At 46.8% G+C, this 17,405-nt stretch overlaps 1 protein-coding gene across 1 annotated transcript in view; it reads left to right on the top strand.

Annotated features, from left to right (window-relative positions):
• The window catches only part of DCDC2C (doublecortin domain containing 2C), a 73,937-nt gene extending 56,899 nt beyond the window's left edge, over nucleotides 1-17,038 (top strand). The window contains exons 9-10 of the mRNA XM_053587800.1: nucleotides 5,864-5,932; nucleotides 16,883-17,038. Coding sequence (XP_053443775.1) covers nucleotides 5,864-5,932; nucleotides 16,883-17,038 — 225 coding nt within the window. The remainder of the gene's footprint in view (nucleotides 1-5,863; nucleotides 5,933-16,882) is intronic.
• The last annotated feature ends 367 nt before the right edge of the window (nucleotides 17,039-17,405 follow it).

A 17,405-nucleotide genomic window follows, 5' to 3' on the forward strand; every position in this document is an offset into this window, starting at 1 on the left:
CATCACAGTTCACAGCAACCTCCAGCTCTTGGGGTTAGGTGATTCTCTTGCCTCAGCTTCCTGAGTAGCTATGACTACAGGTGCCCACCACAATGCCCAGCTATTTTTTCTTGCAGTTTGCCGGGGCAAGGTTTTTTTTTTTTTTTTATTAAATCATAGCTGTGTACATTGATATGATCATGGGGCATCATTCACCAGCTTCACACTGGGGCAAGGTTTGAACCTGCCACCCTCAGTATATGGGGCCAGCGCCCTACTCACTGAGCCACAGGTGCTGCCCATTTTGGAACTCTTGTTCTAGAATGACCATTGGAACTGTTGTCATAGGGCGCAAAAAAGCATGCAACTCAGCAAGGCACTGCCACACGTCCACAGGAACACAGTTGTGAGACCCCGAGATACCGAGGTTGTGAAACCTTTCCGAGCCGTTTGCCTAGTGCGGCCAGTGTGAGTGCACAGTGGCAAGTTTGCTAATTTAATCATCAGACCTTGTACAATAGCTCTGATGGCCATTCTGGAACAGGAACTCCAAAATTGCTGTGGATTGGACTAGGCACAGTCCAATCACAGAACCATGATTCTCCTGAGAGCTTCCCACGGGGAGGACTGCAAAGGTGACTGGAGTGATATTCAGCACTGAGGGACGTAGCACTTTTTCTAAGACGAGTTCACAAAATTTATCATCAGACCTCGCATTTGGAGTGCTTTTCTCCAGCTTCTAAGTAATTGATTTTGACTTTGTGAGTTAGCCTGAATGTCTCCTCTCGTTATTTCCTGTTACACCTGTGGGTGTGACGCTTTCTCCCGTCTAGTGGCTGTAAAGACAAAACGTCACCAGACCTAACACCCCAACTAATCCACATATGAATTTGGAGTCACACCTTCTAGACTGAAGAAGGAACTTCAAGAATGAGGAATCCTCCAAAGCCCAGCTCATAGCTTTCTGGTGATGACACACAGTAACAAGAGCTGTGGCAGTGAGTCCACGCCGGCGCACACCCAGAGTTTCCCGGCCCTGTCAATGTGCGTTACCCAGCTCCTGCCGTGCAGGTTTGGCTGGACAGAGGAGTGGCTGTCCTTAGCCCTGGGGAAGGAACATTGTGTTCTTGTCTCTTCATCTGCGCCATCCTCTTTCCTTTGTTCCAGCGTCCGGGAGCTTCCCATACCTGCCGGTTAGCTAGGGAGCAGCTCACAGCTGTGCAGAGGATGAGGACGGCGACTGCGCTGCACCTGGGCAGCTGGGTGTCGCCCTCCAGGCAGGGCGAACTCCTGTGTCCCTTGCCCTGTGCCCTTTCTTGAGATGTTTCCGCCCTTCTTGCTCCACTTTGCACTGTTTTCTTTTTAACGTGCTCACAGAGCAGCCTGAACTTTTCCTCATCCGAGTCTCTGTCTTCTAGCATCTATCGCCGTGTTTCTGCCATCAGACCCACTAATTTCTGCAGAGCCCTTACTCTGCCTGCATGTGTTGGAAGGTCCCTCCTCACACCCCAGGGATCCTGGTCACTTTAGAGGCTCGTCCTTATACACAGACTTGACATGAGACCCTCCTGGGATTCTGTTCATGGCTGTCTTTGTGCCATGAGAAAAATCAAGATCCAGGTACCACGTGAGGGAGGCTGCACCTCTAGTCACATGAGATGCACCTGTGCCACCTGTGCCTTAGGAGCCGTAAAGCCTCAGAGTCACCAGAGCTTATGTGTCCTGCAGTAAGTGGTTTGTGATCAGGACGGAGGGCAGTGGAAATCAGAGGGAGGAGGTGGCAGTGGGAGCTCTGGGCAGACCTGCTTGGAGGGAAGGTGTCTCACTGGGAACGTCTGTCGTGGGTCATCCTCTGTCTCTGACGTTACATTTTTCATCCCTGCCCTCCCCCCTCCCCCCTCCCCGGCTGTATTGTGTCTTTTTTGAGTTCTTATTTTTAAGAACTTATAATTTAGTTTCAAGTGCTTGTTTCTCTTTGGCTTTAATACCCTGTTTCCTTAAAATAAGACACTGTCTTATTTTAAGGTGTGCTCCCAAAGACGCGCTAGGTCTTATTTTCAGGGGACGTCTTATCTTTCCTGTAAGTAGGTCTTATTTTCGGAGGATGTCTTATTTTCAGGGAAATAGGGTAGCAGGGAATGTGTCCCTTTGCTGCCCACACTGCCCGCCGACCTTCCGTCAGCAGAGCTTACTTGTAGATGACGGAGGCACGTTGGCAGGCCTCCCGGGAAGCTTTAGTTCTTTAGTTTTTCCTCTAGCTTTTATTCGTAGTCCAGAATCATTATACCTGCATGTGAAGGAAATGATTTTTAGTACTTAGAATCCATGCAAAAAATGGCTTCTGGATGTTAAAACATTGATGCCAAAATTCTGTCTGATTTAAGACCTACATTTTAAACAACAACAGTGTTTTCTTCCAGAGACAAGATTATATTTATTTTTGTAAGAACTTTGAAAAGGTAGACAAATGCCTGTGACTGCAGGACTCTCACCTCGGACTCCTTCTCTGGGGAACCAGTCTGGTGCCTACTCTGAGTATGACCAGCTCAGCCTCCGTAGAGCAGGGTGGCGTCCCTCCCAGGCAGTCAGCTGCGTCCCTCCCAGGCGGTCAGCAGGCTCTGGACATCCCGGTCTCCAGGTGATGCACAAGAAGTGGGATTGGCTGAAATCACAAAATATTGAGCCCGCTTCTGACCCTACTGAAATTCTCTTGTTTTCAGAGACTCCCAAAGAGTCGGGGCAGATGGGGCCGTCTCTACTCTGACCCTTGGGTAAAGATGAGTGGGCACTGCATTGCGATTCCCAAGGGCTTCGTGCCTTTCACTTGGGAGAACGCGCTAAAAATAAATCACTAGCTAAAGTGAAACCAAAATAATTTGGGTTAATTAGGAGAAGGGTCAGTGTAAATTTGTGTAATCTGTGCATTGTTTAATTAGAAAGAAAAAGAATGAGGCTTTACAGTGTTGGTATTCCAAAATGTGTAGAGCAAGGCGGGCTGTGCTTACACAGCTCCTGGGGGTATTCACTTTAATGAACAAATTAAAAGTATAATTAGCTACTCAATCAGTGAGGGTGTTTTATCTATAAAGAGCAGAGAACTTGAAAAAAAGTGGCTTCAATGGTAAGAAGCACATATCACGCCATGTAACAGAAGGTCTTTTTTTTTTTATTGTTAAATCATAGCTGTGTACATTAGTGCAATCAAGGTGTACAATGTGCTGGTTTCATATACAATCTGAAATAATCTCATCAAACTGTTCAACGTAGTGTCACAGAAGGTCTTGACGCCGTCACGTGAGGGCCCAGAGCTGGCTGGCTCGGACGCAAGGCATGGTGGATGTCAGGTTCTTATCATCTACCTGCCATCCTTAGGGTCACAAAGGGGTCACCTCTGTCCTGGGTGACACACTAAAGCCCATGAATGTTGACAGCAATAGGGAGACCATTTCCTAACATGTGCCTTATTTAAATAGTGGGAAAAGTCTTTCCGAGGATATCCGGACACCTACTAGGTGTCTCTGCCTAATCCTGTCCCCAGCCAGGGAGGGGTGGCCACCTTAGTGGTGTAGAGAACCCAGTGTGTATTCAGGTGTCTGGAGGGGGGTTCAGGCTCCCTGAACTGTGTAACTAGTGCTGAAAATGATTGGGATTATGTTTTCAGTGCGTCCTGGGTGAGGAACGGCTCAGGCAGGGAGCCCTCGGCATCTGTGTGCCAGTGCTTCAGCTGCCCCGTCTCCCGCTTCCTTGCCCACGTTCCCTCCTCCCGGACGCGGTGTCCTGTGCTCTCCGAGTGCTCAGGACCCTGCGTCCTCCGTCATGCAGTCTCTCTCTTCCTCCCTCTCTGGTATATTCCACTTCGCCCCTCTCTTGTAAGGAACAGGAGTGGACTCTGCCCCAGCCCTTTGAGCGTCTCTGTCTGCCCCTCACCTGTACAACCGTCTCTGCAGGGGTGGTCTCTCCTCACTTCCCTTTGAGGCTTCTGTCCACGAGGACACGGACCTGCTCTCAAACTCCGTGCTGCCATGCTTGGTGCTCCACAGTTGTCCCACACTAGACTGTCTCCATCAGTTGGCACCCTCCACTATTCTCTTTCCTCGAAATACCCTTCCTTTGGCAAGAGAGTCACAAAACAAGTCCCCTGATTTCCCTTCCAGTGCTCTGGCCGCTTCTGCCCCCCATCTCTTCAGGCTTCTGGTCATCGATCTGGACACTAAATAGCGGGTCACTAGGGTCTGGGCTGAGACTTTGTCCTCATATGACAGAAAGTCCACATCACCTTGGCTTCAGTGTCTGTGCAAGTCTCCCTGAACTCCGAGCATGGCTCCTGTTTGTCTAAGGTGCCGTCACTCAGCAGAGTGAGAACATGCTCTGCTGCCCCCGAGCCTGATTCTGCGCCTGTCTCAGTGAGCAGATGACACCGTCACCCAGCCAGTAAGACAAAGAAGAAACTTGGGGTATTCTTGAGATTGACCCTTTCAACTCTTCCATAACCAGATCATCTCACGCTCTTCCAGCTTCTCCTCCTCAGTGTCCCTGGGATCGCTCCACCCCTCTGTCCATGTGGCCCCCCAGCCCTGCCCGGCAGCCCCTCTCAGCTTCCTGCTGTTTCTCTTACTGTCCTTCCGCTGACTGTCCCTAGAAACTAGGAGGCTCCGTGCTTCCTCCCTCAAGAGGGCTGTGCACGTTCTGTCCCACATGCCTGGCTCTCTCTTCCCTTTTCATGTAGTAATGTCCTTTCATCCTTCAGGTTTTAAGTTCATCGTCTCTCACTGGAGGGGGCTTCGCTGGCCACCTCATGTGGTAAATGCTATGATATTTTCTGCCCCCCGCGACCTCTCCTCACAGCACCTGTCACAATTGGGGCTTTGTGACTAATCATGTGATTGTTTAATATCTATCTTCCCTGTAAGACTCTGAACTTCTCGAGAGCTACATGTGTGTCCACAGTCAGTTGCAGGCATTTGTATTTGTGGAATAAACGGTTGTATCAGTGATTAGCATCGCCTAAATTATTCTTTGGAAAATGTTGTTTTTGAAAAGCTTGTATTTTATGTGGTTTGGCCACTCCCCACAGAGTTAAACTCATTATAATTACTTTTATGTATAAACAAGAAGATATTACTCAGACTTCCTTGTTCTGAATTTTCAAAAGGCTTGGGTAGCAGAAGCCTGGCTTTTCCTTGGTCATAGACCCATGATGCACGTGAGAGCGGTGATTGGCTCCTGGGCACTAGTGAGGATGCTCCTGAGAGCGGTGATTGGCTCCTGGGCACTAGCGGGGATGCTCCTGAGAGCGGTGATTGGCTCCTGGGCACTAGCGGGGATGCTCCTGAGAGCGGTGATTGGCTCCTGGGCACTAGCGGGGATGCTCCTGAGAGCGGTGATTGGCTCCTGGGCACTAGCGGGGATGCTCCTGAGAGTGGTGATTGGCTCCTGGGCACTAGCAGGGACAGTGCCTTGTCTTCCACCAGCAGTTGTGAAGACCAGGAAGTGAGAACAGGGTGTGTGAAGACCGCCATGCTGAGGAGGGCACATCTGGCGTGGGGACAGAGGCCTTGGGCAGGTCCCCATAAGTTAGCCAGGAATTGCAAAGGCACCTGGTCCCTGCTGCCTAGAGGCACCTGCAGTGACACCCCATGTCTTTGACAAGGGACGGATTTGTAGTGTCTGTCTAACGATTTCTCCAGCGGTTTATCAAGCCAGTTGGTATTTCTTGATACAGAGCAGTTGGCTCCTGAATTTGAGAACCCTGTGGTCACTTTTCCAGCTGTCCATAGAAGAGGTCTAGAAAGTCACACCATTTCACAAGCTCCCTGATTTTTAAAAGATTTTGATGTAGGTTGACTTGAGGCTAAATTTACAGCTTGGTGTATTTGCTCCCCAGATACCAGCCGAGATAGTTAAAGAAGGTGACGAAACCTACGACAGCCCTCCTGGTTTTGAAGGCGGCCAGGTGAGTCTGTTTCATTTCCTGCTCAATGGCCTGGGTTCGGGGTACCTACCACACTCATGTTTGGTGGTGACAGTCCAAAGTCACAGTTGGTTCCAGAACACGCATCAGCACAGAATTAGCAGCATGGTGGTTTCCTGGGTGGCCTGTGGCTTAGAGCAAGTTTCTTGTATGCCAGAAAATCACACAGGTAATTTTAATGTCTCCTGGACTTGTCCTGCTCACCTGACACTGTGCTTCTAGTCACAAAACCATTTTCCCCAATGAGTTTTCAGTGGAGGAAGTCAAGGGAGGTGAAGGAGAGCAGAGGACGTGTAGGTGGCTGTGCTTTGTGGTCCATCAGGGTCATGTCTGCAGAGGCAGCCACCAGCGGGGACACTGGGCAAGTGGCTCCCGTCCCCACGCCTGGGATGCTGCGTCCACGTGGGCAGGCATCTGCAGCGCTCTGTCAGATGACGGGACTGAGCTACAGGAAATGTGTGCGCTGGGAGAGCAAAACTTACCTGTAATACACCCTTCAGAAATAGATAGATTTTTGGGAGTTTGTTTTCAAGTTTCTGTCTCTAGATTATTACTTGTTTTCAAGGTAGAATTTGTTTTTAAATGTCTGGCCTTGGGCAGGAGGTTGTGTAACAAATCTGAGCGACCCAGTCTGAGCCTATTCTGAGGCCTAGCCCTCCAGAGCCATCAATAAACTCAGGACTGGGCAGCCTCAGGAGGGATCCCTTCTCTTTCACATCCACTCTGGGACATCCCAGCCTTGGGGCTGGGGATGTTGAGGACACCAGGAGCTGAGTGAGGGCATGGCGTTCACCTGACCTGAGAGGGGGCATTGGTGGAAGGGATCTGGGTCCTCAGGAAGCTCCTTCAGGTTTATAAAAACACCAAAGGAGCTTATGGTCTAAAACAGTCAGAGACTACACCTCAAAACAGTTCATTCTCCCTTCTTGTGTCTTATATCGTATTCATGTCCAGGCTGTTCTTGTGGACGGTGGACTGTCTGTATCTGGGTGAGCAGGCGCGGTGGAGAGTGAGACTGTGGGAGTAACCAAAAGGGTAGGAGTAACCAAAGACGTCATTCCCAGAACGTCAGGCAGCCGGGGCAGGAAGACCCCTTGCTCGTGCTGGGAGGAGGGACAGGTGCTTTATGTTTCATTTAGAACTTGAGTGGAAACAGGAGTCTGCCTTCTGACTACGGTGCGCTTCTCATGTCACCCGAATGCCTTGTGCAGACCGGCGGTTGACGGGTCCCCTGTGTGTGACTGGTTGTGCTTGTCCATGGGGGCCTCTGGGAGTGTCCTTGTGTGTTAGTGATGTGATGTTGGCCATAGCAGATTTAATTTCTCAGAGAGAATCAAGACGTCAGTCTTAATGCAGACGCTGCCACTGGTGATGGCAGAGCAAGCAGCTCATCCTGAAGCGTCCAGGCTGAGAAGCTGGCCTGCTGGGACAGAAGGGGAGCAGACACTGCCAGCCTGGTCCTCCTGGCCAGGCATTGGTGATGTGGAGCAGGACAGGAGAGTCTGGAGAGAGCAGACGGATGTCACTGGTGTTGCTGTGTGCCAGGCATTGGATCACCCACATTTGCTGCCCTGAATCAGCCTCATTCACTCTCTAAGGGTGGCACTGACAAACACGAGTCCAGGCAGTGTGACAAAGGGCTTAGCTGATGACCTGTTGGGGTCACACAGTGAAGTGAACCTCATCATTGGAATGATTCCAAAGGCTGTGCTTGATTTTTCCCAGTGAGCCACGCTGGCCATCATTTCCCAGAGAGATATACCCCAGGTCAGCTTCCGAGGTTTGCTCCTCCCCACACCCTTGGTTCACTGGTGTCATGAGTGGTCTGAATGCCCAGGAGGTGTCAGGTCCTCGCGACCCCATCTTTGTTTCTGGCATGGATGGAGAAATACTTTGTTGGGACTGAAGTAATTGGCCCTAGCACCTAGCCCATGTTTTTGAGGGCTCAGAAGGAGCAAGTGTGTTCCATGTACTGTAATGGTTAGAAACAAGTTGATAAGAAGTATGGCTGGGTTGCCCTCCGGGCCAGGGCCACCACGACCCTTCTCTTCCCTCAGTGAACTGCAGTTTCTCTGGGCATTTCCTTCCTGCATTCATGTGACAGGTGACCCATAGGTCATTCCGGTGGGACTAAGTTGAAAGTTTTAGGAATGCTATTGCTGGCTTGGTGTCCCCTGGATAGACTGGACACCCAAGGGGCTGAGCCTGGGTCTCGTCACCCCGTGTGCTGTCTGTGGTTCAAGTTGAGGAAATCTTTGTGGTTTTGCTTTGAGTTATCCATGATTAATTTGCTTAAACTTTAAATATACAATCCTGGATTAAAATGCTAATTACCGGATGGTGCCTCTGGCTCAGTGAGTAAGGCGCCGACCCCATATACTGAGGGTAGCGGGTTCAAACCTGGCCCTGGCCAAACTGCAACAAAAAAATAGCTGGGCATTGTGGCCGGCGCCTGTAGTCCCAGCTGCTGGGGAGGCTGAGGCAAGAGAATCGCGTAAGTCCAGGAGTTGGAGGTTGCTGTGAGTCGTCTGACCGCAGGGCACTCTACCGAGGGCGGTAAAGTGAGACAGAGTCTACAAAAAAAAAAAAAAAAATGCTAATTACCTTGCAAAGTTGTAAGAGCACATATCGTAAATGTTATTTTAAAAATATGCATTGCATTGGGAGGTGCCTATGGCTTAAAGGAGTAGGGTGCCGGCCCCATATACCGGAGGTGGTGGATTCAAACCTGGCCCTGGCCAAAAAAAAAAAAAAAAATATGCATTGCATTTCTGATGTTTGATCACAAGGGTTTCTGTTGCTTTCTTCTTTTTTTCTTTTGGCGGAGGTTGGGTTTGAACTCGCCACCTCTGGCATATGGGGCTGGCGCCCTACTCCTCTGAGCCACAGGCACCACCCTGTTGCTTTCTTTTCTGTAACATACATATAAATAAAAGTCACCATTGACTGTTTTCCATGTTCAGTCCAGCGGTGCTGCCTGTTCCCAGGGTGGTTCTGTCATGCCGAGCAGGAGCTCTGCCTGCTCAGCACAAGCTCCCCGTTCCTTGCTTGGTCCAGCCCCAAGTCCATTTGAGCACTTGAAAAATCCCAGGGGAAGGGACTGCTTAAAGGCAAGTGTTGTGATCAGCCTCCTCACGCCCCAGCCCAGGCAGTGGAGGACAAGTGCACTGACTGTGTCATGAATGTCAAGGGCGTGGAGTGGGAGAAATCAAAACCATGAGGAAAAACTGGGCTGTGCATTGCTGGGGCACTTCCTCCCCCTCAGAGCACTTTCATTGTGTGGAAGGGAGAGTCATGGCAACTGATGATGCTCGGCGCACTTCAGTACTTTTCATCTTTGAAAATGGAACGTCATGAACATTAATTAATTTGAAAAGCTTGTCTGTGGGATAATAAAGATGAAATGTGTACTTTTTTCCTTTTACCTATTTCAAATCACACACAAGTTTCATTATGCCAGTGCCTCGCAACTGTCTCAGTCAGCATAGAGTGGAATTTCCCCCAGGTCACACTGCTTGATTTGTTCACACCCATTGATTATAAAATGTCTTATGTTTAAGCCACACTTTTTACTTACGCTACTTGCTAAGTTTGCCAAGCAATGAGCAAAGGTTTTGAAAAGCTTCAATCCCTTTCCAGAGTAAAGTGGAAGACAAGAGTTGCAGTGCACTGTGGCCACCGATCATGTAATTAGGGCTCTCCAAAGTGGCCTGAATGTCCTACCCCTGGAAAGATCTCAGTGCGGTCTGAGGCCCGCTCTGCAGGGATGTCTGGGAGAAGATCTGTGCCTGGGATGGCAGGTGCTGCGAGACACTCAGGTTTTCTGAGTTACCAACCTCTACTAGATTTTCCTACCTTTGAAAAGGCTATATAAAATGTCTCTGGTAATTTTGTGTATCCAATAAAGACAGGGAGAAGAAAACAGATTTCAATTTTTGGGTGGTAATTTTTTCTTCTTTGAAGAGCATGCTTTGCGCACCACTGCCCTGTCCCCTAATGTGTCCTCAGCTTTCATGCAGATCCAGGGCCCCCTGCGGATGCTGACTCCCTCCCCAAGGCTCTCTGGATCCTTCCCCAGGAGGGAATGTGTCTTCCTCCATCTGTCTTCACCGGTGTTTTGTTCAAACTTCCTACACCATCCTTATCACACCTTAGCTTTGATCAGAGTCATTTGTGCACTTGACTCTTTCCTCTGGTAGATTTAAGTTTGTTTGAAGGACGAGTCTGGCCTTAATTCATTTCAGTGTCATCTTCAGCACTTTTCACATGACCTGTCACACAGGAGTGACCGATCCTGAATTTGACTGAGAACCTTGAAGGTATTTGGTAACTATTGTGTGACTGTGGAGGCAGCATGGGGCTGTTTGAAGACCTCTAGCCTGGAAAGGGGGGTGTGAAAAAGGCGGCTGAGAGGGAGCCCCCAAAAGCAGACTAAAAATGAAGGTGAATATTTGGTGAGTCTCAAAAGGGTGCCTTGGAAGAAGTGATCACCCCCAAGGCCATAATATTTCCCTATATAAACATTAAACTCTTTTCTTTGGAAAATACCACAAGGTTGAAAGGTAGCCAAAATAAGGAGGGAAATTTTTGCAACACAAATCAAATGTTCTTAATTTACAAAGAAAGATATCATACTTCTCAATTCAAAGACAGTCCCCCAAAAGAAAGGTAAACGAGGCAGGGAAATGACAGAAAAGAATACAAATCCTCAAAAACTTCGGGAAACTTCCATATAATTCCCAATTAAAGAAATACCAATAATAAACAAGGAGCTTTTCCCTTTAAATCAGATTGACACTGTCCTCCAGCCTAATAAATCCAGATTGAGGATGTATTTTATAACATCCTTCTTATAGTCGATTACTGTATTTTTATGTAAATACAGATGCAGACAATTGTCCGTGCTTCTGAATAGGTTTGATGTAAAAATTGGAAAAGGGTTTTTGGAAAAGGGTTTTTGCTTTTTCTATTAAAATGAAATGTGCACACATTTTAAACCACCATTTTTATATCTAGGAATATCTGGCAACTATATTAATAACAAATAATAGAAACAAACGCAGTGTTCACCAACAGGGGTTGGTTAATTTACACTTCACCCGTGGAATGGAAAACAATGCAGCTGTGGTAATAGCAAGGTTTGGGAGCTCCAAGAGCGTCTACAAAGTGGAAAAAGTCGGGGTACAACAGGTATACAGGTATAACGTGCTGTCTTTCATATAAAGATAATTAAGAAGATGTGCTTAAGACTTTACGAGGGAAATGAAGTGAAAGGGAAACAAGAGGAACAGGGCGGTGAGGTGAGGCTCAGGGCTTTGAACAGAGCTCCTGAGGGATGCGTGTCCACAAGAAAGAACTTAACCGCGCCAGGAAGGCAAGCAGAGATGGGGAGATAAAGATTGATTTTACAACATCTGCCTTGCAGATAGTTGATTATTATGTTTATTTTTTTAATAATAGGAAAAAGAAGATGAAAGGCTTTATGAAGATACTGAAAGACAGGTTTGTATAAATAGATGCTGTAGTTTTGTGCTTTCTGTTCTGAAGACAGATCTAATAGGACGGTCCACAGATCCCAAAATCTTGTCAGGCACTCTTTTTTTTTTCTTAGAGATAGCGTCTCACTTTGTTGCCCTGGGTAGAGTGCCGTGGCATCACAGCTCACAGCAACCTCCAGCTCCTGGGCTTAAGCGATTCTCCTGCCTCAGCCTCCCAGGGGTAGCTGGGACTACAGGCGCCCGCCACAACGCCCGGCTATTTTTTGTTATTGTTGTTGAAGTTTGGCTGGGGCCGGGTTCAAACCCGCCACCCTCGGTATATGGGGTCTACTCACTGAGCCACAGGAACCGCCCTTGTCTGGTGCTCTTTAGGAATGTGACAACTCTGCCTCTGCTGCACACTAAAGGATTAGAAAACACACTCAGAGAAAAAGAAGCATCATTCAGGTGTGTCTCCTAGTCAGACGATCCACTGCAAAGGCAACTGAAAGCCAGGAGAGTGGAGACTGCCTTGGGGCAGTGTATTAGGGCCGCCATAAATCGTCTGCTCCCAGCACCTGCAGCCACTCACTCAGGCTTCCAGGCAGTTGTAACAGCTGCACCTTCAGGCTCGGCCATTAAGCTAAGGAGGAATGTGTGGGTGGGAGAGGGCACAGGGCTGTGACACTCCTGCACCCCAGAGGCTCACAGGTCCCCGGTAAGGCCGAGGCTCTAGGTGACTGAGCCCACCTGGCTGTGAGGGCACGCTCGTCTCCACAGTGCTGTGCCTCCGCCGCTGGGCAGCAGCGCTGTCCTTGTTTATTAAATGTTAAATGACTAAGTATTGATAATGATTTTTGTCTGGGGATGTACACATTTATTTATTTAGTCCTCAGTTCATTTAGACCAGCAGTTCTCAACCTGTGGGTCGCAACCCACAGAAACAGTATTGAAGGGCTGCGACATTAGGAAGGTTGAGAACCACTGATTTAGACTCATCACTCCGTAAAGAACGTGAGCCGTGGGTCATGGTATGGGGTGGGGGAAGGTTGACCTTGTGGAGACAGCATGTGGCAGCCGCTGGGGATTGGGCATCAGCTCCTTCGCCAGCCAGTGTGTGGCTTTGGGAACAACCCGTAAACTCTCAGAGCCTCCATTTCCTTCTCTGAAGTTTAAGAGTTGATTGCTTATTAATAACAAAGTCAGCCTGTAGGATTAGTGAGGAGATGCAGTGTGCTCATTGTTACTGATTTTATTTCTGTCATTAGAAATGACTGACTTGGGAATGAGCCCCCCAGCATTGCTGCCCCACAGGCTTCCCCCCACACCCGTCTGCTGTGCAGATTCTAACATGCAGGGGCACCACATGGGAGAGCCCCGAATTCCATCTTCAGCTCTCCCATCAACTTCACGGGTGTCTTTTGTCAAGCGATATAATCTTCCTCACTTGGTTATTGCAACCAGCATTTTTCTGCATGTTTATGGATTTACTCGCAAGAATCAGTGAGACCATGGCTTTGAAAGCTCCTGGAAAGTATAACATATCTACGTTGGAAATGCTGTTTGGTATTACTGCCACTTAAGCGAGGTAATGAAAGTTCCTGCCCTCCAGCTTGACATCAGACACCGGTATGTCCCACTCTTCACTCCCCTGTTAAGATCAGTACAATCAATTTTTATTATGTGCCCTTCCTCCTCCAGGTCTCTGGCAACCAGCCTGACTGCAGTCGGCTGGAAAACAATAATTTGTGTCCCCGGTGATGCCCCTGTAAGCGTGAAGTGTCTCTGGTTCTGGTGTCAAGGAATTCTCTGAAAGTTTATCTCTCGTTTGGCATCTATGTTGTTCTTTTAATCAGTCTTACCCAACACAATGGTATGAAAAGAGGCCATGTTTGGGGCCACGCAGCCACGTCTGTGAACACAATTTCACATCTCCAGCTCCAGAGTCCTCATCTGTAAAATTGGGATAATTTCCAAGTTAGTGTAAAGACTTGGTGTGCTGGGACTAAACTATATCCACTGTTGTCACTGTTATCCTCTAGTCTAATCACGGTGCTGACAGAAGTCTCAAGCCCTCGAAAGCAGGCATTGCTGTTGATAGATTTTTACCTATATTCGCATTGTTCTCAGCCTCAGTCCTGTACAATGGCTTTCTCACAGTGGGCATTAATCATAGTTTTTAAACTGGATTTTCTTCTCTGATGTCTCACACTAGTTTTAAAATTAAGGATACTGTGACAGATTTTTAAATAACTTGTATTTATTATAGATGTATTTATTAGAAAATATAGAAAAAAAGAGAAAGTGAAAACACTAAATTCCTCTGCTCAGAATCTGTTTTCATTTTTGTGTGTGTTCTTCAAGGCTGTTTTCAATTTTCCACTTATTTTTTTAATAACATATTAAAACGGTGAGGATTTTCTTTATCTGTTTTAAGAAATTATTATGAATTGTTATAAATTGATATTGAGGATATTTTTAACACCCTTTTTTCTCAACATACTTTAGAATGTCGATTTTATTTATTTGAAGTAGATTTTGACAATTTTGAGCAGAGCTACCATGAGAAACTGCAGCAGCAGAGCAGCTCAGCTGCTGTGGAATTAATTCTTTTAGAGCCACGTCCCAGGTGTGGCTTCCCAGGTATCATCTGTCCTGACTGTTGGCTTTCAAACCTGGGATAAAAAAGGAAATCTTAGTTGTTTGTTTTTTTGCCAGAACAAATATTCATTTTCATTTATCATTGGGTATATCTTTGTGATTATTGTGAAAAATAGAGACCAGAAGCAAAGTAAACAGATGTAATAATTTACCACTTACCAGTAATAGATTTAAAAATAATCTGGATGTTGAATGATTCTACTTCCTTCCTGTGACGGTCTGACAATAACTTTCTAGAATGTAACACGGATAAGGAACACTTGGAATATGCGGGGTGTGAAGTTCTGCTTTTTTGTTTTTGCTTTATAGAAAATAACACGATCACACCCCTCACTTCTAACGTACAAATCTCAAGACAGGTTGCCACAGTGACAAGTTTAGGGGCAGAGTATACAAGAAGTTGGAAAGATAATTGTGAATGTTTTCTGCAAAGGCTTCAAAAATCAAGTGTAACTGATTAATAATCAGTGTGCTATGAGTAAGAAGAAATATCCCCAACATAAGAGTTTGTTTATATTCATTAATTTATGAAATGGTTTATTGTATTTTTTATAAGTTCCTTGACAGTGTTGTGTATGATTATATCAAGGCAAAGTCTCTGCAAAGGCAGCGTTTAAAGCTCGTGCTCACCTGTTGAGCAAGACGTGTTGAATGTATTCAGTGTGAAAGAAAAACAGCAGGTTTTCTCTGCCTTTGAATTGTTTATATTTTAGCCTATTGGAGAAAGTCAGAAGAGTGAAAAATTACCAGGCAACACTCAGGCTCCCACGTGGAATGCCGAAGGTCTTTCTCCTGCCCTGGTTTTCAGACTCCCTTTGAGCTGGGGGCCGGCCCCCGTGCTTCTCTCGAAGCGCCCGGCAGCAGCGCCAACGCTCATGTGAATATTTACTTGACTTATCTTTATATCATTTTTATTTATATTTCTGTCTTGATCTTTTCTTTTCCCAATACCCTATCTGTAATTGTTTCATGAGTTGCCTATCCCAGGAAACAATTACTTATTTTGCATTCTGCTTATTTTTATTTTCCTCTTTTCTGTTTTTTTAGAGGCAGCATCTTTTTTTTTTTTGTAGAGACAGAGTCTCACTTTACTGCCCTTGGTAGAGTGCCGTGGCGTCACATGGCTCACAGCAACCTCCAGCTCTTGGGCTTACGTGATTCTCCTGCCTCAGCCTCCCGAGCAGCTGGGACTACAGGCGCCTGCCACAACGCCCGGCTATTTTAGAGACAGCATCTTGCTCTGTTGCCTAGGCTGGAGCACCACGGTGGGGTCACAGCCTCAAACTCCTGGGCTGGAGTGACCCTCCCATCTCAGTCTTCTGGGTCACTGGCACTATAGGTGCTCACCACTGTGTTCTGCTATTTTTTTTTTTGAAATTAAAATTTGTATTGTGAAGTATTCACATACAGTTGTAAGAAATAATATAGAGATCCCATAGACACTTTACCCAGTTTCCCTCAGTTATAACATCTTAAAAAACCATACTACAATATCACAACCAGGATATTGACATCGATACAGTCAAGATACAAAACATTTTCACCACTGTAAGCATCCCTGAGGTTGCCCTTCTGTAAATACAAATACTTCCTCCCACTCCTAAACCCTTCTTTTTTTTTTATTGTTGGGGATTCATTGAGGGTACAATAAGCCAGGTTACACTGATTGCAATTGTTAGGTAAAGTCCCTCTTGCAATCATGTCTTGCCCCCATAAAGTGTGACACACACCAAGGCCCCACCCCCCTCCCTCCGTCCCTCTTTCTGCTTTTCCGTGTTCTGCTATTTTTAATTTTTTCTTTTCTTTTCTTGTTTTGAGACAGAGTTTCACTATATCACTCTCTGTAGAGTGTGATAGTGTCACAGCTCACAGCAACCTCAAAGTCTTGGGCTTAAGCGATTCTCTTGCCTCAGCCTCTCAAATAGCTGGCACTTATAGGTGCCCGCCACAATGCCTGGCTTTTTTATTGTTGTTGTTGTAGTTGTCATTGTAGTTTAGCAGGCCCAGGCTGAGTTCGAACCCGCCAGCCCTGGTGTATGTGGCCAGTGCTCTAACCACTGAGCAATGGGTGCTGAGCCTTTATTTTCATTTTTCAGAAATGCTGTATTGCCCAGCCTAGTTGTGAACTCCTGGCCTCAAGTGATCCTTCCACCTTGGCCTCCCAGAGGGCTGGGATTACAGCAGTGAGCTGCCCCCGGCCTGGTCATTTAATACTCTATTCCTTCAGCTCTTGTGCACGCTGTTTTAATCGTGTCATTTTCAGATACTCTGTCTTTCTCCAGTTACCCCCAAATTATTTTGTGTGTGCATTCCAGTAGTCGGCCCCTCAGAGCAGAATGGCCGGCTTCTCCCTGCCGAGTGGTCTGTTTTTACATCTGGGCAGACTTTTGCTTCTGTGTGCCCTGCTTTCTTGCCCAGGAGCGCTGCTTGCTCACAGTACTCTTCACCTGGGCGTCCTGGGTGAGGGTTTGGCATAAGAGACATTCAGTCCTCTAGCAGCTTTTACTTCTTTAATGTTTCATGTTGTTGAAAACTAGGAGATTTCAAAACACAGTTTGACTTTGGGTAGAGTCACAATGGCAAGAGAATAAAAAAGAAAGTAGAGTCCAGTGGGTAATTTTGGTACAGTGGTAATAAAACAGGAGTCATCTGTCATGGACCAGTGTTATGTGCTATTATGAGCTTACGTTCTTAGAAACAAAAAGAGTATTGTGTTCTACTTTGCTTTTTAATTTTCCTGTCTTTATGACCCCACCCCAAACCTTAGGGTTAAAAATTTCTGACCTGTGCTTAGGAATTCATTGAGAGGAAATCTCGGGAGAGTGCTGAAGGTTTTGAGCAAGGCGGGTCCTTCCCACTGGTGCGGCTTGCTCTGTGCCGCTGGGAACCAGCGCCCCTGCTGGTGTTCACCCAGAAAGTGCAAGACAAGACTAGCTACACTGAGCGCTAAAGCAGTGCAACCTTTGTAAAGGATCGAAGCTGTCGTTTATGTCCTTGAACATAAATGATACTCTAATGATTTAGCATACTTCACGAACACTAAGCTGGGGACATCGGCCATTTCCATTGCCTGCAGCTTCGGATGAAAACACCATTAAGGCATCTTACTGCAGTAAAATGCAAACCCCAATCCTTAACAGTATTTACTCTCGTCCTGGGCTTTATCTGTCAATCAGCAGAGGGTTTTCATTTAATTAACATTGCCAGAAATGCCGATAAAAGCAGGACTTTTTTGATCTAGCATTGTCTCTGACTCAGGATTTTTGTGACAAAAATGAAAATGGCATTGATTCTTTAATTGATTTTTAAAATGTATT

Source organism: Nycticebus coucang, chromosome 4, assembly GCF_027406575.1.
Source record: "Nycticebus coucang isolate mNycCou1 chromosome 4, mNycCou1.pri, whole genome shotgun sequence".
Lineage (NCBI taxonomy): Eukaryota > Metazoa > Chordata > Mammalia > Primates > Lorisidae > Nycticebus > Nycticebus coucang.